Raw genomic sequence first — 20486 nt, forward strand, 5'->3', positions numbered from 1 at the left:
ATGCAATGCTTCATCCCAGTCTGAAAGCCAAGGTGGTTCGAAATGGCATGCTTCATATTTTAATGTGTAGTGTAGGAGCTGTGCCTCTTTATTGTATGAGGAGGGCATGCCTTATACTGAAAAACTTTTAATCCCAGATCAGTGATTACAGACTATGAGGCCCAAGATGCTGATTTGCTGGGCGTAGGGGCTAGCAGGTGCTGCAGGAAAAAAGAACGTCAGGTGTGTGGAGGCAAATGTAGATATAGAGTGAGGCACACAGCCTACAATCATTCAAATAAGTGTACAAAGACGACAGGTACAAAGACAGAGACCAACTTCCCCATACTGCCTAGGTCCTGTTACAGACATATTTATCTTTAGAGGTCTGCTCTCCTTTCGGAATTGTTAGACACGCTTCTGTTAGCTTCCTGTAATTTGGCTTCTGAGCTGCTGTCTCGGCCTATATTGGTTTGTGTACATACTCAATATAGTTCTGTATATACATATGAAAGTGAATAATTTAGTGAAAGAACTGGCATTATAATCCAAAGGGTCAAAAGGCAAAATTAGTCACATTTATTTCTGGTATAAATTCCCTAGATTAGTTTAGCTAAAATTTTATGCATTCTATACTATAGCAGCAAAACTATAAATTAAAGAGTTGAGGAGACAAACAGGAAGGAGTGAGAAAAAAGGGTTGTGGGGAATCATGAATTACAGTAAGAAAAGAGCGGATAAAAACTGTCATTGAAGGGATTAAAGAAGGCATGACATCGTCAGAGTTGGGAGAAAGGAAGATTATTTCAGCAGCTGAATTATAACTAGCCTGACAGGCTCCATAGAGACTTAACTGGACAGGCCATTACTGAACCATTCCTCTCAGTTCTGTATTTCAAAACTCCTGGAAATACACTGTTAAGACATCTGAACTCTGTATTAGAAGACAGGGTATATGAGTGCACACGTATGCATGTGCATGCGTGTGTTGTATGTAGCACAATGAGTCCAAATCTCAGCTTAGGTATGTAGGCAAGGTGGCAATACAAAAAAATCAAAAAATTAGTAGCAGGGCATACTGTTACAAAATATAAGAACATTCCATACATTTACATAAAGTATCTGACTCATAAAAATGCACCAATTATAATTTAAATGATTAATGTCATTAATCATTAATTAAAAATTTAAGATCCCTAGCCTACATTAAGCTATTCACTACATCAAGTTCTACATTAGGCATCTAAAATCTGTTAACAGATAAAATATGATAAAACTGGTATCTTGCAGTTAGATTCCCAATGAGTGTGCAGATGCATGCCCTCAAATACTGTAGAACAGATAAAATTTCATAATAAACGTTAAATGGCAATGATTCCAGAAGGTATTGTATCCTTCCATCAGCTGAAGAATGGATCCTTGCTATCTGTATTCACCACTTATGGAATGATTTCACAGCATCTGTGTGTGGCACATCAGTAAGATCTATGCCAATGCTTCCGGCTTTCATTCAGAGCTTCAGACCACAAACTCACCTGCTCCTGAGTCATCTTCTGCAGCTCTTTCTCCCAAGCTGCCCGGTCATCATCCAGGTGGTAGGAAGCAGGTGGGGTGAGTCCACGCAGAATCAGGGGGTCACGGTCATGGCAGAGGGCTGTCAGATGTCCAATGTACAACTTCAACTTGCTGCGATTCTGATCAAGTTCTAAGAGGGGCTGAATTATCTGAAATAAGAGAACAGAAATAGTGAGGAACAGCCTGAGACCCAAGCAACAGGGAAGGCAGAGATCAACCACTAAGTTACAATCTCTACATTGGAAGAAACCTGAACACACAATATTCCTGCCCCACAATATTCCTTTGACCCAACAACCATCCAGCATTGAAGCAGAAAGAAACCAAGCACACTAGGGGAAGGGGACATGGTGATGTTGATAGCTGGCTTATTAATAAATGAAATAATGATGATATGGGGTGAAAAATGAAACAGTATTAATTAAATGAGTTAAGTCTATTGATTGCCCAGCAGTGCTTCAGTCAGCTATCATAACTCCTTGCTTTAATGAACATTAAATCTTCTGATGAAAGGTGTCTGTTCACAACAAAGGCAATAGCAATGTAGATTCTACCTTATTTTACAAACAAACATTTAATTGTAACATACGTACGCACTAAACACGTTCTGAAGACAGTAGTTTCTAATGATGTCAAGATGTTGATTTCTAAAATGAACACATCTCTATTGAAACTGGATGAAGACATACCTTAATCAGAAAGCCTTTTACAATCTTGAAAAGGCAAAGATTTCTATTTATTATGCAGGCCAGATTCTATATGATAAGACTGAAAAACTAAAATCAAATAACTCTAATAAGAACTATTTTATTTCATTACATTCTGCCTAATCTGAATCTAATCCAGGCTCCTCATTCCAATCCCTGGAATCACCCAGTTCCCGCAAAAAGTATCTGAAGAGCCATTTTTCACTTGTTTTACCAAAAAGTAGAGTTCAAGTGCATATATACAGACTTGGGGTCCCTCATTATGCCCCCACAAGAATACTGTTCTAGGTGTTCATGGACATATATTCAAAATCACAGTATACAGAACTCTGGCTCTAAGGCTTGTAGCTGACCAAAATTGAGGAAGAGCCAGGCACGGTACCTCCGCTCCATGAAAGGAGGTACCGAAGCTACAGGCGCTGAAGTGCACCAGCCATGAGAGCCCAAAAGCCTTGCCATCATACTGGCAAGTGTCATCATGCTCCCAGGCAGGGGCTGCACCTGCTGTTTGCTAGCGAGCCCGGGATCTCTCTCCAGCATGGCGCCTCTGACCCTGCTAATGAATAAGGAGTGAGATAATCCCTGAGTCAACAGAAACAGGGTGCTGGCACTACTTTCAACAAAGACTCTGGCTCCAACTCCTTCTAACAAGGCTGTCAGAGCTCACTTACTTTGTTTTTAACACCGTTCTACATGGATTAACTTCCATAGGGTGAGAGGACCTGAAAGCAATGGCTAAGCAGCTAACGTCAAACTCCTTGTCCTCCAGAGAGCTGGCACAACATCAGGTTGGCAGCAGCTGAGAAAAGCCCTGGTGACAAGGCGACAGGGGCACAGGGGATAGACAAGAAGCCTGCAGAGAGAGTAAGCTCACAGGCTCTATTTTAAATCCTTCAGCTATGTGCAGCCTTGGGGCAACATTTGTTTAAAGATACTTACACATATGAAAATACGGTTTGATATAGCAAGACTGCAGACTGCAGCATGGCAGAATACTTTTTTGCACAGGGCAGTAGGAAGGATTATTTTAATAGTATCAACACAGTTACTCCCATTTCCCTTTCACCATGAAGTACAACTATCTTTAACTGATTATATCCATCAACTTCGGTTGTTTGGTGAGTATGCACTACCTGCCCCTATTTCTGATAATCTGGATCACAGGTATTATGATCTGAAAGTGTACTGCCTGTACAAGTGCAAAAAAAAATAGAGCTTCTAATTTCCCTGGCATCTTTTCTGTCTTTCTGACTATTTTGCTTGCCCACAGAGAGGAAAATGAAAGATTGTTTTCTCACCCTGAGAAAACAATGTTTAATAAAAATGTAAAAATTAAGCAGTTAATTTCTCATAACTAGCTGTCCAGTCAATGTACTAGCTATCCTGTATTCTCTTACAGATTAAAATAGAGTCTATTGAATAACTATACTTACATAACTTATATAACTATAACTTGAATAACAAAAAGAATCAGAATCGCTAACCTTCCTAGCTGTCCTTTGTAAATGGAAACCCTCTCTGATAAAGAAAAAAGCAAAACTGCCTAGCAAAAGTTATGGAAGATTTCAGTACAACAGTTGAATTTGATAACTCAGCGACCAGTTCCCTCTCTCCGTACCCTTCCTCCCTTACCTCGAGAAGCATGTTCCTCTCTCTCTGGAAATAAGCCAAATGAGGCATGTGAAAGTTCTTAACTAGCAGTGCTCCCAAAGCGGTTCAGAGAGCAATCATTCCTCTTGCCTGGGATCCATTAAACCCTGCCAGTCAAGTAGGAAATGCCCTTATATCTGCGTTCCTGCCATATCTAATTTGAACTAGCCACTTAGCAAAAGGTGCTGTGCTTCCCACACAGCAGAGCTGCCACTGCCTTATCTCGAGAGGCTGTAAGAGCATTTGCTAAGTGGGAAGGCAGAGCAGCGCTGGATTCATAAAGCAGATCATGTTCTCATGATCAGCTCAGAGCTGCAGAGCTTTCTAGGAAAACAATGGCTGAGCAGACTTCCCTCCGAAACCAGGATTATCTTCGAAACCAGCCAGTCTTCATTACTTGGAGCGATACGCTTAGGCCATCCTCATCGAGCATGGAATGAAGTCTGCATAATGTATCCTCAAGCTCAGAGCAGTGTTAATGGCCAGTTAAGTTTGGAAATGGATTTCACTAAAGAAGGCAATCACTGTAATGGTGAAGTAGAAACATGAAATGCCTGACGATCTCCAATATAAAAACAAACCATTTCTACCAACTGATAAAGACATTTGGGAATGTATTTCAAAACAAATTCAACTCAGAAACAGCAAGCTTTTTGAGGTTTCACAGAAAGTTTTAACTTTGAGCATAAAAAATGTGAATCTAACTGAAGTTTTGCAAGTTATCGGGGCAAAAATAAGCTTTAGAATGAAATTACTACTGCTTCTTTAACTAGTCCTGCTGTTGCTGTAAAATGGCCAGCTTAAATATGAATAACTGTATTTATAATTTGTTTAATGATAAAAGTCTGTATTCAAACTCACATATGTACAGCATAGATAAGAAAAGGTACTTGTGCTGACTGTGGTTGGAGAGACCTATCTAAATGTTTGGTCACTTTTACTGTGGGAGATGAATACACCTCAGATACAGAGACCATGGTGTCTTAAAGTTTGTCTGAATGGTGTCTAATGTAAATATGCAAAAACATGTAGGTGGTTATATGAAAAAGAAAACCCGTGAATGGGCGGTATAACAGCAACAGCACTGAACTGAGACAAATGCGATATTGACTATCCATAAACGTCTGCAGAGTAAAGTATGGTTTTAATCAACATGTAATAGGACTCACTCACCACAACCACCAGCTTTAAATTATTGGTTCTCCATGCAGAAGGGCTAATGACCTGGTCACCTTTCTCCCTGCTAAAACATCCCCTTCTTCTATGAAGTAAGCAACCACTCTTTTCTTTCTCAGAACTACATAATTAACGTTACTTAGCTATTTCAGAGAAAATGTTCTAAACTTCTACTTAGCTATAAATCTGCAGCTCCCATTTTGGAACTGAAGAAACTCTTGTATGCAAGTCTAAAAGCTTGTCTGTTTTTTCCAGCTACATCAGCTGATATAATAAAAATTATCGCCTTACAAAACCTGCCTTCCTCATCAGAATCATGCATGTGAATCAAATGCAGTAATCTTTCTTACAAGCACATGCAGATGCTTCCTCTAGGCAAGAATAAAAAAAAAAAAAAAGGAGAAAATAGTATCTTCTTGACATAGCAACTATGTTTGCTATACATACGCTTGGCACTGGCAGGACTGTTCCCATACTCTCCTAGTAGCTTGACTAACTTGCTTGCATGTATCATGTGTGTACATACTCACTACAAAATGCTAAGAAGCAAAATAATGCAGATAACTGGCTTTCATCTTGCAACCTAATAATTCAGTAGTTCTTTTCAACTTACTGATAAACCATTAAATAATTGGAAAAATCCCAGAAAGAACAGAGTTATCAAAAAGGGAATAAAATGGAATTGAGATATATTCTGGGGGGTCAAAGTAAATGAAGTGAGGATATAACTGGTTTTGTACCTAACATATTAGAAAAAAGTGTACACAAAAGGAATCAGAAAATTTCCAAGAAATGAACTGAACTGAGACATGCTCTAGCTTGCTAGCTTGGCCTATGGAACTTGACTGATCCCTGATTTTTAGAAGTCTTTGTAGATTCTGTAAAGTTAAAAAAAAAAAAAAATCTGCAAAAAATCCCCAAACTTCAGACTGGACATAGCAAATAGCAAATATATTTTGAAAACAATCAAGTTAAACCGAGCCAGCCCTTTACCACCTGTCAATCACATCCTCACACTCTCATGTGGGGATGGGGAATTATTTTCAGCTCCAGTTTTCAAACTTTGTTGCATACAGATGCCAGTTTGCTGCCCAATAAAACTTGCCTCCCAAACTACCATTGCACAAGAGAAGATGGGCTGAAAGTCTGGGTAAATATAGATACTTGTTAAAAAGAAATTATGCCAGGGAGGATCTGAAAAGTCTAGATGGAGTGGATCATAGAGGCTCCTCAGATGTCAAAAAGAAACAAACAGGAAAAAAAAAAAACAACAACCCCCACCAATTCCTCCATATCTTGTTTTCATTATAGATATTACGAGAAAAGAAAATTTTGCCTATAGTGCAAAATTTCCCATACTGTAAGTTATGGAAATTAGCTAAGAAACAGAATGATATAGTCTGGAAGTATTTGCATGGGAAATTGAACTACACCTCTCTCTGGCTCAGGCCATTTGTGTTTGTTTGGCAACAAATGCAAGGGTTCAAATACAAACAACGTGTAACCACTGAATGCAGTGGAGTTTTATGAGGCATGAATTTGGCTTAGAAAGTGCAAGGCTTTCTCAAATTCAGAACAATTTATCACTGATGTCTTCCGTTCGATATTTTAAATGGAAACAGAAGAAAGTTCTCAAAAGACACTGCCTGACCCCAGTTCAGTTCAGCTCAGTTCATTGCTGTGTAGAGATACTTGGTTCCTTCAAAGACCACAAGAGAAAAGCTCAAGGACAGGCTCAGTTTTCTTTAGATTTGTTTTAAAGACAAAAATGGATTTAAATCTACCCTTCATCATTTTGTCCTCATAAAACAAAACAAAACAACATGAGCAAGGAGTTGAAAGACATTGTGGCTATTTTGACAGAGCTGTCTCTTTCTCAGTTCATTCCTGACAAAATCAATTAGGAAATCATTTTTATAAAGCAAATTCTTTTTGAAATTTTTATACACCATGAACAAATCCCACGGATTAATGATTTCCAGAGGTCACCCTCTTCACCTTGGGAAAAATCCAGACCAGAAGAAAAGAACAGAGAAAACACAAAACAGGGAAAGTAGTTTTTTCATTAGTTCCCTCCATTCAAATAAACTCTTTTCCCCATAATGTAGGTGAGAATCAAAGAATTGCAATAGGTTGATAGGATTCCTAAAGTACTGAAAAAGCAGTTCACAAACATTTTTCAACATAACAAATCCAGACACTGGCAATTTTTGCTTACATGGGCTGTGGAGCAAAATTTTGTGGGGAGCCATGTATGAAATAGTAGGGACTACTGTATATCAGAAATGAAACACACTGGCAGGCCTGTGTGATGCTTATGACTGGAACATTGGGGAATACTAATGTCCAGGAATGAGGTGCTTTGGCAGAGCTGAAGAGGTTGTCTACATACAGCTAATACTGCCTGAATTTTACCTGTTTCCATAATTCCTTACGTTCAAGAGCAAGAGCATTTGCAAGAACCCTCACCCCTAAATATGACGAATTGCACTGTGCACACAACGCATTAGGCCTCTCATCCCTTTCTTCTGCAACAGCCCATTCTGTTAAGGGAATGTCTCATTCCTAGCTGAGGCAAAGGAGAGAAATCTGTGACTTCATTGCAAGATGAGAACAGGACACAAAAATTCAAATGCTGCTTTTATTTGTCAAAGTTCTCTTTCGTTTTCAAAATTTCTTGGGAACCAGCTACCCAGAAGCTTACTTCTGGAAAAAACAGGTCGGACAAAGTGGGGTGAGATCTACAGAGATTCTGAAATTTTACTCCGCTGTTAAGTGTGTTAAAATCTCCTTCAATTGGGAATATCATTTCCATAAGTTGTGAGAGTTATCAAGTTAAAATTTTCAATAATAAATTCAATTATATAAAGCTGTGAAACTGGGTAGTCAAACTTATGAGATACTGAGAATTAGAATATCAGCAAGAAAAAAAAAAGTATTCCCCTAGCAAATGAAAATGATGCAACAAGTGTTTGCAGATTGTACAATGAAGTTACAGATTTAAATAGTATTATCCTGATTGAACTTTTGTAGGTATAATCAATCAAGTGAAAGTTTTGATTGCACAGAAGCAATTAGATTTGATGTTGCTTCTTTTTTTCTTTTTTAAACACGAACATAGTAGTTTGAGAATAAGTAAGAATACCAACCTGTTTAATTGTTTAATCCATTCAAACTTTCTACCACTTCTCTAAATAAGAGTGAACAAGAAAGTACATCTCTTCCTTGCTGTTCTGTATTTTGTTTTTTACATCTGCCTATTACAGGGGACAAAAAAAACCAGTGGCTAACATGCTTGTGTCTGAAAGCAGAAGAATTGTATCCTGTACACTGGGACAATCTGCCCGTGTGAACACATATACCAGTGATTGCATTCTTTTGTCTCCCTACTGTCTGTTACATTGCTAAGGGAAAACAGAAAGTATTTCTTAAGTGCTCTACCAGAGCACACAATCAGTGCTCTTCTAGTCAGACAAACTACAACCTCCCTGTCCACAGGTGACACGAGTCTTTGTCTCATCCCTCTCTAACACCAAGTCCTCATACTGTCTCTCTCGCTCTCCACTTGCTACATGACACTTTCAAAGCAAAGTCACGTGAAGTCACAGGATGTCTAGCTCATCTGTCTTCAGGAATTCTTTCTAGGATTGTTTGCTCTACATTCAAATGCATAATCCCATGGACAAATATATGTATTTATATAGATATAAATAATATTTCTCATCTATGTATTGCATTAAACAAACAGATGTAGTTGGACTGCCTGTGGTGAGCCTACTATGAGCTAGAACTATAAAATCTGGCATCTTTCAGTAATTATAAACTTTACCAGCCAGGAAAACATAGCATCTGGAGTGGCTACATGCCCTTATCACTTTTTATTTTAGTCATATTTCTCTCAAGCTTATTTTCACAGTTAATGCATTGGAAAGCAGGTTTGGGCTTGATTCCTTCTCTGTTCTAATATTGTTCATCACCCCACCACTTCTTGAATAATTTCTTCTCCTCCTAACTTACAATGAAAAGGTACTGGCAATGACATAACCAGTCTGGCTGCAGCTATTCCCAGTCTGATTTTATTTTTTCAGTGAGTGTCAGAGCTCAAATCCGCTCTCCTTTATGCTACCAACACTGTTCAATGAACAACAGTTCACAGAAACTTCTCGCTTTGCATGGTTGCATTCTGGCATGTGGATGAGGGCTACAAGAGACCTCAATGGCAGAGTAATTGGAAGATAGTACAGACAATCACACAATCTATAAGTGACACCTCTCATGGAAGCGGCCAGGTACAAATAAAAATGTCTGAATACAGAATTCCTAGTTGCTACAAAGACCAAGCCACTAGTGGAAGAAGAACATATTCAGCTGTAAATCAAAGAAGAAAATAAGATACAGACCTGAAATAATCTCATTTGGTAGAAACGAATGATGGCCTTTTTGCAATTGTTTTGCTGAAAAGTCCAAATCTTTACAAAAAGAAACTAGCCATCTGTTTTGAATGTTTTAGAATATAAGTATCTATTTGTGTTCTGCTTTGATCTATAAGAATAATAGGAAGACAGTGATACAATCCAGTTACACCTCTTGTGCTCACTTAATTCATCCCAGAAGTGAAGATTACAGAATTCCATCTGGAAATCTCAGTCTTATCATTCTGGGATCAGAATGAAGACTAACTATGTATCAAGATCAGCTCTTTTGTGCTGGTAGATAAAACATTCTTGGACAGAGAATATATTCTTCAAACATAAAATAGTCATTTAGATAGCAAAATAGCAGAGTTAAAAAACAAGCTAACAAAAGCATTGTTCCCAGAAACAGGGAAAGGACTGGAAGCAGAAGTTAGCAACGTTTTAAGTTAAGCTTCTCTAGGCTGACAGTCTAACAACAGTCCTTGCTTACTGGGTACAGGATTACATGTCAATGTGGATATAGAATAAGAGAGAAGGTGTGAAGGTGTGAAGGAGCTGTCTCCAAATCAGAAAGGTAGAAGATGAATCATAAGCAAAATACTATTTAGCTTGATATCAGCATCAGTTAAGTTGGTCACTTCATCATAATGAGATTGTTACTTACACTAAAGTAAGGAAGTCACTATATAGGAAAGGCTTTCCATTATTCAGAGGCATTACGGTCAGAGAAGAAAAGGCTATTCTCTGAAGAAGGGAAAAGCTGGAAGGGCTTGAAAAGAACAGATAGTTGCATGATAGTAATTCAGGATTTTGAACTGTATGCATCTTACTCTAACCATATACTTCTTGAAAGCAGCAATTGTCAGACCATGCACTCTCTTTGTGTCTCCCTATCTGAGCTTAAAGGCACCGATGTCTTTCAGTTGCATAAATAATTTTGGTGCCCAGATAAGCAAGGTTCCAGGAAAAGGGAGGGAAGGCAGGTCATGTGATTTACCAGGACAACTGCATTCAAAGTGCTACCCTTGTAATGATTACTTAGTTATCTTATATCATCACATTTGAATGCATTGTATTATGGATCTTACTACTACTACTTCATTGTAAGTTTTGCCCATCTGGAAAGTGGGAGTGAGGAGTCCTGACTGTCATCAGTACTGACAAAAAAAATCTGGCATCTTATCTCTCAGTCAGGACAAATGATAATGTTTAAAAAAAGTAAGATTATTTCATCTAGCTGCTTTCAAATTTTGGATATGATACATCTTTAAGGCAAACTGAAGATACATTTCTTTCACAGTGATTTTACATGTATGAAAGAAGAACTATAACAGACATATCCACTACATAATTAATTTGTAAATTCTTTGAGAGGAAGAAGTGATCCTTCAGAGGACAAAAGATGACAATTGAAAAGAAGAGGCAGCAATCTAAAGAGCTTTGTTCAGTATGCTAGAATAATAGCTCCTTGAAATGTTTAACATAAGGGTTTTTTTTCCTTCTTTTGGAAAGGATAAGGTCTTGGAAAGAAAAATAAGAAATATTAATAAATTGAATCAAATACAAATCTAACACAATTTTGGGAACAAATTCAAAATGAGGTATTAGAATCACCATCATATCACTGTAACAACACTATTTTAAAATATTGTGTAATAATATTACCTAGCTCTTCTATAGCACTTTTCCCAAGCAGCAGTAACACTTTACAAAAAGTTCAGCTCATTTTACAAATAGAGAATTGGAGACGGAGAGAGAAGGAGAACAAATGAGTGGTTAGAGACAACGCCAGGAAAGAATTTATCTTCTGAATCGTGGTATTGTACTCTGTCCAATAAATTATATTGTAATACAAGTCGGGCATGAAAGCTTGGTGTTTTTTGACCTAACAATTAAAAAGAGCATCTTGAAAATAAATTTGTTTAAAAAGCATTCATAGAAAAGCTTATGAGGTCACAACGTAATAAGTGACAATACTGAAAGCCTAAGCAGAAGTGTGACAGTAGGACGAACGGCTCTACATACTGCAAGGATATAATGTTTCTCATGTTGAGAAAAAGATCACATTTATCCACTGTACAAATGCCTGTGTAATCACTTGAAAATGGAACTCATTATTCATATGTACTTCACTGAAAGAAATCACTATATTAATTCAAGAACCAAATAATGAGAAGAAAATCAGTATTCTTCTCAAACTTCCCAAACTGCAGACACTTTTACTTCTGCAGTGATCTCAAAAAAAGTTCATGGTGTTTGACAGCTGTGGCAAAGGTTCAATGAAGTCCTGAGATGGCCTGTCCTATCTCCCTCAATGTCATTATTGCTCTCCCTCTCACCTGACCATCATAGTAGTCACAGTTCTTCAGACTATATTCACTTGTCACCTACTTCTGCCACTTTCCTCTTCATCTGTTTGAATAGCCAGGTGTGCTGACTGACTACGTGTCAATTCGTTGTGTATTTCCATCCTTGTCAGATGGAAATAAGTAAACACCACCTCCAAAACAAACAAGAAGCAAATTGTGAATGTTTATTCTGGGCATTCCTAGGGGTCAGATAAAATTGCTCTGCAGACGCCAGTTAGAAACACATGGTTTACAAACCTGAACATTCAGTTGGTTTTTGCATAAGTCTACTAGTATCAAATTCTCTGTGAGATTTAACTGTTTATCTCATTCTTTATTTTAATTCTATCAAATTGTCCTAAGAGATGGCATGCAGAAATGCCATTCAAGCTCCATTATCCTTTAATAATCATAAATGGCTATTTAGAATGAGACTGTTCTCAGAAACAATTTATTCACTAAAGATGTTCTTCAAAATATTATAATTTCTCGATTTAAAGCTAGAGTTAGAAAACTCAAACTGAGTTCATCAGATGAGAAACATGCTTCATATTGATGATTTTCCCTTTATTTCAGTACTTAGGTTTAGAAAATTCTTGTCTACTGGGAAACTTAAAGTCAAATTACAACAACATTAAAAATGTAGCCTTTGTTACATAATGTATATGTGCTTGGGGGCTGACCTGCTGGAAAGCAGCTCTGCCGAGAAGGACCTGGGAGTGCTGGTGGACACCAAGTTAAGCATGAGGCAGCAATGTGCCCTTGTGGCCAAGAAGGCCAATGGTATGCTGGGGTGCATCAGGAAGAGTGTTGCCAGCAGGTCGAGGGAGGTGATTCTCCCCCTCTACTCAGCCCTGGTGAGGCCACGTCTGGAGTACTGCATCCAGTTCTGGGCTCCCCAGTACAAGAGAGATGTGGCACTACTGGAGCAAGTCCAGCAAAGGGCTACAAAGATGATTAGGGGACTGGAGCATCTCTCTTATGAGGAAAGGCTGAGAGAGCTGGGCCTGTTTAGCTTGGAGAAGAGAAGGCTGAGAGGGGATCTTATCAACGTGTACAAGTATCTGAAGGGAGGGTGTCAAGAGGATGGGACCAGACTCTTTTCAGTGGTGCCCAGCGACAGGACACGAGGCAACGGGCACAAACTGAAACACAGACACTTCCATCTGAACATGAGGAAAAACTTCTTCACTGTGAGGGTGACTGAGCACTGGAACAGGTTGCCCAGAGAGGTTGTGGAGTCTCCTTCTCTGGAGATATTCAAAACCCACCTGGACGCGATCCTGTGCAATGTGCTCTAGGTAATTCTGCTTGAGCCGGGGGGGTTGGACTTAGATGATCTGCAGAGGTCCCTTCCAACCTCAATCATTCTTTGATTCTATGATTCAGTATTCTAGTGATGCTGCAAATTATGATTTATAGTATTTTTGACATGAAATTCATGAATCTTAGTTGAATTGACTGTTTCTCTCTTCTTAAAAAAATCATTCAAATAGTTTCCCATTGTGACTTAACCCCTCTTTCCAGCACAGACATCACCTCCGAAATCTTTGGAGACTTGCCAAATTAGGCTGGTGTATTCAGCAGTCAATGCACTATACTTACTGTTTTTGTGTTAAAATTTGTAAAACTCAAATATTAAAGAAAAATATCAAATGTAAGAGGCATTTTGTCTTGCAATATTTTTTCAGTAAGTAATAGGAACTTGCCAATATTTTCATCATCTTGAAGAAAACATTTTTATACATTCCTGTTAAATGCTAGCTCTTTGACCATTCCACTGTTCTCTAATAAGCATAACATTCATTTTCAGATTTTAGTTCCTGGAATTCAAGCACAGCAAAACCAAATGTTTTGCTCCTTAGGAGGCATATCCGTGACTTCAGAGATTTTTGGCAACTGTTAATACAAAATGCTTCCATGGACTGAGATCCAAAAAGCTTGTACGGTGAGGGCATCTACCAGATTCCAATTCCTACTGCAAGCCAGGAACCATGGAATATGGGAAGAACAGTGCTATACAACAGTGTGCACACTTAACAACATAGAATATGTATAAATTATACACTGGGATAAATCAGTTCTCAGTGTTTCAGTTTTGCTTCTCTTCTGTTCTTGCCCTTAGCACTTTTACTCTTTCCTCACTTTCTCCCTGTGTCCTTTAATTTGTCTTTCACATTTACAACAGTTTGCTGTAATCCTATGCTCACCTACACCTATTCAACAAAATCACTACTTCTCTTTTTATGGACAGAGGTAATATGAGAAGATTTAGGAACTGTGCCCACGCTTTCTAACATAGCAAATAGCCTGGCCATACTTAAGAAGACTAGATGGATTGAGCAGCTTGAGAAGTTTACATACGGAAGCTCTGTTTCCTCTACACTGTGTATAGCCCAGATATAATACATATGTACATGTAAATATACACACATACACACATATCATATAATATACATTACATATCATAACATTGGTAAATTCCTATTATTTTTGATAACAGTGAATAATAATTAATTAAGCCATTGCCATTGGCCAGACCATTTTAGCATTTGAGAAATACAAAAGAGCATCCTCATAAACAAGCTCATGTGAATATGCTTGAATATAGAGCAGCACAGAGCTCCATCTGGGGAATAAAAAGAGAAGTCATAAGAATTCAGACAGCAAGGGAATGAAGCCGGAGAAAAAGGCTAGGAAAGACCATTTTAATATTTCAGGATGAAAAATGGTATTTACATTGAATTGTAAACTGAAATGCAAACTACCATACTCTGAAACTATAGGAAGTGCACATATGTTTAGAAGCAGGGCTCCATTTCAGGGGAGCTATATACAATAGTGTGGTTACATACAGAATTGACATAATTAAATATTAACACTTAGGGCCAATTCCAGAATGCTACAGGGAAAAAACACGAAAATGCCAAAACATACAAATAAATTAATGCAGTTTGTTATTCTACATATTTCAGTGATCTCCACTTTATCTTCAGTACTGACCAGAGGTGACTACCTCCTCAAATCTAAAGGAACTTTAAAAAACAAGGTTAGCTCAAAGCCTTATGCTATCAGTCTCTTCTTCACCATTGCAACATATACATTGTTGTATATGTACATTTAATTTAACACCTGCAGGTTATGGAATCTGTGGCTTATAATATCTTCTCTTTTTACAAAGGGGATGAGAAGGACTTTTTCTTTGAATGGACATGGAATATTGTATTAAAAACACTTACTTTGTTGGGAATAACTGCCTTGGGAGGCATCAATCACCTTTATGCTTTTCCCTGTTGATTGCATGCAAGAGAGACCTGAGGCTGTCATGTTGCTCAAATGGGACGCACGTAAGGAGAGAAGGCCGGCTGCCTCATTACTCTGATCGGGATATTTTGTAGCACACTTGCCTTGCTTTGCTGCTATAGTGTGGAAGCTGAGGAAAATGTGTCAGGTAGAAAGTGGAGGGGTACACTGTGTTTAATTGGTATGTGAACCATCTCTGTTTTTATATAGTAAACTAAGAGAAACCATACTTCTTTGCACAGTTGCATTCATAAATGTGTCGCCAGTTGGGAGAGGAAAAGAGACGTATCTTTCCATCAGTGTTTGCTACACAACCTTAATTTTCACTCCAGAATAAAAATCAGAATCATTCCTACCTTCAAAGTGAGCGTGCTCTTCCTTTTCATCATTTACTTACCCGGTCCTTTGTATTTAACTGACATGCTTCAGCAAATCTTTACAAGCATTGTAAGTCTCTAAAACTTCTAACATCATATACTAACACACGACCCTTGCAAGAGCAGCGACTCAAAAAAGAACGTGAAATCAACAATGAGTGTAAATTAATGAAGCACATTATCGATTTTTCCACAAAAGAGATTTTCTCAGTTCAAACCCCAAGGCATGAAATTCAAGTTTGTCACTGCCACAGCTGGATTACATTTTTCAGATGGTTGACTTGAAAAGAGGGATCTGATCTAAGCAGTCAGACAGATATGTAACTCTGTAGTTAATCGAGCGAGTGTGAAAAAGAGGAGAGTGTATCTTATTCTTTTGTTTTATTTTTAGAAAACTTATATAAAAGTAATGATTTTCAGAAATGCAAGGGTCCAAAATTTCCATGGAAATTTTCTGAAAAAATATTTCAAATAATTGATATAAAAAGTCAAATTCTGAGAAAGACTGCAAATAAACTCACGTGAAATATTTTTTCTTACAAGTGAAAAAGTTTCATATAAATTTTTAAATAGTATTATATTGCAACCCCTTAGAATACTTTCTTTAAGTATTTCAAATAAATTCATTTGCCTTTAAGACCTATTCTGTAAGACAAAAATGAATCCTATGTATTGTAGCCTTGTAATCTGTATTTGATCTGTGTAACTATGTACCAAGGCTCCTGGTCAGTAAAGGGCATTGTCTTTTTCACTAGAGAACAAGAGTGAGGACAAGGGTTCTTTCCCAGGCATTGCCTTCTCTTCTGGAAATGGGAGTTGTTCTGGAGACAATTTGACAGCAAAAAATAAATTATGGGGACAGATATAAAGAAACAAACTGAGTTTAAATGACAAATAGGTAGGAATTTGTTCCCATTTTTTTTTTTTCAGAGAATGATGGAGATGGGGAGAGAGGAAGGTTAAGGAGATGTTCTTTTCTGCCTTCAAAGTTTATATAAAATTATATTCCTAGTCATTATCAAGAATCATCTATTCTGAGCAGATAAATAGCTGTGACTATTTAGGTCAGCTTATGTGGTAGCAATCTCAGTGGCACATTCAACATGCTTAAAACCAATAGTCTCTTGAAGGAACATTATCTCTGAGCAAATTCATTACTAACCAGAATCAAAAAAACATGCACAGATTTGGCTACACTGCAAACTGCTTTGAAAAAGAATCTTACTGAAAACATTTCCTCTGTGAAGTTAACGACAAATTGTATGAGAGACGTTTCCTGCTCTCTCAGTTGCATTAGCAGCTTGCTTTGCACATAAATTCAATTACATGCCCTGGAAAGTTCTCCCCACAACAGCACAAAACAATGGCTTGATTATCAGAAGACGAAAATCCCAATCTACAGATAAATGCACGAGAAGCACCCACATGCAGAGACGACATGAGCAAGGGAAAAGAAGTGCGCGGGGGTTTCACAAAGCACACGAAGCGAGAGGCGAGAGTGACTCGGGGAGGCATTTTACTGGTAAGAGAAGGGGATTCTCACCGTTCTGAACAAAATGGCTGCACTAAGAGCATCTGACTCGTTATGCCCAAATACCCTCCTCCTCATCCTAGCGGTGCAGAGGTGGCAAGGGGAGGAAAGCCCCAGAGCAGCATGGGAACGAAATAAAGACTTGGTTAGTATTTAAAGCACATAACGTAAGTACAAATAGTAGTAAAAAAGCATTCTTTTAATTCTTGAAGTAATATTCTGAGCCACCTGGAGGGACAGCTTTCTTTGTTCTCTTGGAAGCTTTGTTAGCTTTTAAAATGTCCCTACACACAGGGAAAGTACATTTAGACCCTCCAACTTCCCTCTCGACTCCCCCCTAACCCCCCCCCCCAAGAGGTCCCTGCAATGACTTCCTTAAGTATTTAATTTTTTATCTTTTCCTTTCATCTGTGAATGCTACCTGTGTTCATTTTTAAATACCTACTACAGTTATGTTATGAAAATGACTTGATTTCACTACAGACTTGCAGTGTATAAACAATAGATACTCTAAAATTTCCTCCAAATTAGGATTAGGAAATCAATTCAATCCGCAGTATTAACAATTCCGCTTTCCAGAGGAAGGTATGACCAACATTTTCTGAAAGCATTCCAGAAAATTCAAGTCATTCAATTTACAGATCTTTATTTATAATCTAGAGGAGAGTATTAAAGCAAGATGTGAAGGAAAGGTGATTTGAAAAGGAGAAATTTTCTAATCATTCCTCTTTTAATACCTCATATTGTTTTCTGATACACACAAGAAAAGAGATTTTTAAGTACCTTTTTTTGGAAGGTCAATATGTACTTGTTTGTTCACCGCCTTCCTCTCATACCTTACTCATAATTTCTGTATTTCACTGAGCTGGTGCTTAAAGGTCTAGAGTGAGATGCCTTCCTTCAGACCTCAACAATTTCTAGATCAGCCAGAGGGCGAAGAGGAGTGCCAAACGCTCCTTCACTTTGTCAAGACAGTGATTAATGATTGCTAATATTTTAATTAAACTGGACTGGATGACATTACAACATGGGATAGGCAATTACATTGGCATTTTCTGTGCTACCCAAGGGATAGGTAACATCTCTGATAGTTATCAAGCACACGGCTGTGCTTTGTAAATGACACATGAGGCTCTACACTGCCTTGGAGATGGTAAATTGATTTTCCTTCAGTTCACGGCCCACTGAGTTTGAGAGGGAGCAGTCTGTGCTCGTCTGGCACAGAGGCCAGGACTCCCTCCTGGGAAATGAAGGGAACTGCTCACATGCAATCCGTAGATCAGAAAGCTGGTCCTGAGCATGATTTCCTGCTGCTCAAGACAAGAAACGCTCCTGGACACTCCGCATACTCAAGCAGTAAACTTGAGTTTCTAAAATCAATATATGCTAGAGAAGAGTCCAGTCCTGCATTTTAAGACAGTAACATTTCTTTCTTCCCTTTCATTGTCTGCTCCTTCATCTCCACCCACTTAATAACAGTTTGGTACTGGGAATGGTTCGTTCACATTTCAGGAGTTTTCAAGGAAGCCGACACAACAGCAGCATCAATTTCTGTTTTATAACTCTACCGTGAAATGTTATTTTTGTTCCAAGGTACTGCAAGCATGTCAGGGAAAACTACATATGACTCAAAATAATCAGACCCCATAGTAAAAATTAGTTTACAAGAGAAAAAGAGAGACATATTACCTGGTCTGGGGAGGGCTTGTGGTTGGTTTGGTTGGAATGGGATGAGGATTTGAGGTGATCATCCTCATAGTTGTCAGCCATCAGCTTCATGCGGTTTTGAGTCTATTCAAGAAAAAGAAGAATCTCAGTCTACCTTCTAATATAACCATAGGGACTAATGGAATAGGATATTTATGTTATCTTGTATATCCAAAATCCATATATGGAAAAAATAGATATGTACATAAAATGTTAGTACATATTACTACAGAGAATTAGCAAAAACTGCTAGACATGCACAAACCACTTCACTTTGAGGCTAAGTTAGTTTTGCAATTAACTGGCTCATCTAAATTGTACCTACTAAGCCTCCTGCTGTCGTGTGTGTACAAAGAAACTCATTTCTTGTTAAAGAACCTTAGGATTAAGATTCAAGCACCAGTCTGGAAAACAATCCATTGAAGACATCTATTAAATGTGCAGAAGTTAGTTGAAAATAAAACAAATGATGAAGTTAGATTTACAAAAAGAGTAAAAAACCTGATAATAATAAAAATGCTGACTACGACTTATTACATAAGAAAAGTCCATTCAGTATAAACATTCAAACCAGTTTTCAATGGATATAGCAGGGAGTAGGAAAAAAATCCTCACACTGGTGAGAAAAACCTGAATAATAGAAAAGCCTTCATGTGAGGAGATTAAAAAGAGAATAATATGGTGATGTAATCGAGATGTATGAAATTACAGACTGCATACAGCCAAGCTGAGAATTATCAAAATATGAAGCAAGTTTCTTAACTTGTTCTTAACTTTTCTTCAACTTCTTAGGAAATTGCAAAATTCCAAGGATATATGATTTTTTTAAAACACAAAATATAAAATACAGTGTGGAACTCTTGACTACCAGATATGTTCAAGGCAAATTTTTAGTAAATTCAAAATTCCCTGGAGTGTATCTGGGTGCCACTGTCATTGGGCACCCACACCTGGAGCAGACCCACAAGGGAAAGGAGGCATTTCTCCTTGCACCTCATAAGATAGACAAAGTCCCATCTCAAGCCTTGTGAAATCCTTGTATTATTAAAAAAAAAAAAAAAAGCATAGACAGACTTACATTAGATATGATACATAGTAAATTATGTATAGCTAGACATATTAAATCATCAAAGATTCACTAAAATTAAATGTCTTAATGAAAGTTCAAAACTTTCTGTAAAAATGCCAGTTATTGATTCATTCCCTTCATAACTTAATGGTTTCTCGCTGAAAACTATAATTTTAATGAGTGCCTCAAGGCTAGAGAATGTAGATTCTATTAGACTGTATTCAGATCATTACAGAAAAGGTCCAGGGTTTGAATCTGGATTTGATTTTATTTTGTATTAATTTAAAAAAGTCAATACTACATTGTGCTTGAGGAAAGCAATGTAACCATAGCAAATTTTTATATTGTTTGCTCAGTTTTGTCAGACAAGTTTTGAATTCCAAGTCTGACTCTTATCATTCATAAGTCACTGATTGAAACACACTATATTAATACTTGGACAACCAGTTTATTCTCAAGATGCCTTCTCAATGTTTATTATGTTATTATATTTAAGACTGGTTTCTTTAATAACTTTTTCTTTGCAATGAGATCTACAGGTTCCAAATTATTTTACATTTCTTTGGAAATTTTTGTTCTTCATAATAAACAACTTGCTACATGACTTTCAAAGTGTGTGTGAAAGAATCTATTAAAAAGCAGAAAAAAC

General features: G+C 37.6%; 1 protein-coding gene across 6 annotated transcripts in view; it reads right to left on the bottom strand.

Annotated features, from left to right (window-relative positions):
* Positions 1-20486, bottom strand: part of ERC1 (ELKS/RAB6-interacting/CAST family member 1) — a 312721-nt gene that overhangs the window by 17617 nt on the left and 274618 nt on the right. For all 6 annotated transcript variants that reach the window (XR_010885944.1, XR_010885943.1, XM_067307213.1 and 3 more), the window contains 2 exons: positions 18751-18852; positions 1515-1703 (listed from right to left, as the gene is read on the bottom strand). Coding sequence is in view for 4 of the 6 variants with exons in the window: in XM_067307213.1 (XP_067163314.1) it covers positions 1515-1703; positions 18751-18852 (291 nt within the window). In the remaining 2 variants the exon portion in view is untranslated. The remainder of the gene's footprint in view (positions 1-1514; positions 1704-18750; positions 18853-20486) is intronic.

This window comes from Apteryx mantelli, chromosome 1 (genome assembly GCF_036417845.1).
Source record: "Apteryx mantelli isolate bAptMan1 chromosome 1, bAptMan1.hap1, whole genome shotgun sequence".
Lineage (NCBI taxonomy): Eukaryota > Metazoa > Chordata > Aves > Apterygiformes > Apterygidae > Apteryx > Apteryx mantelli.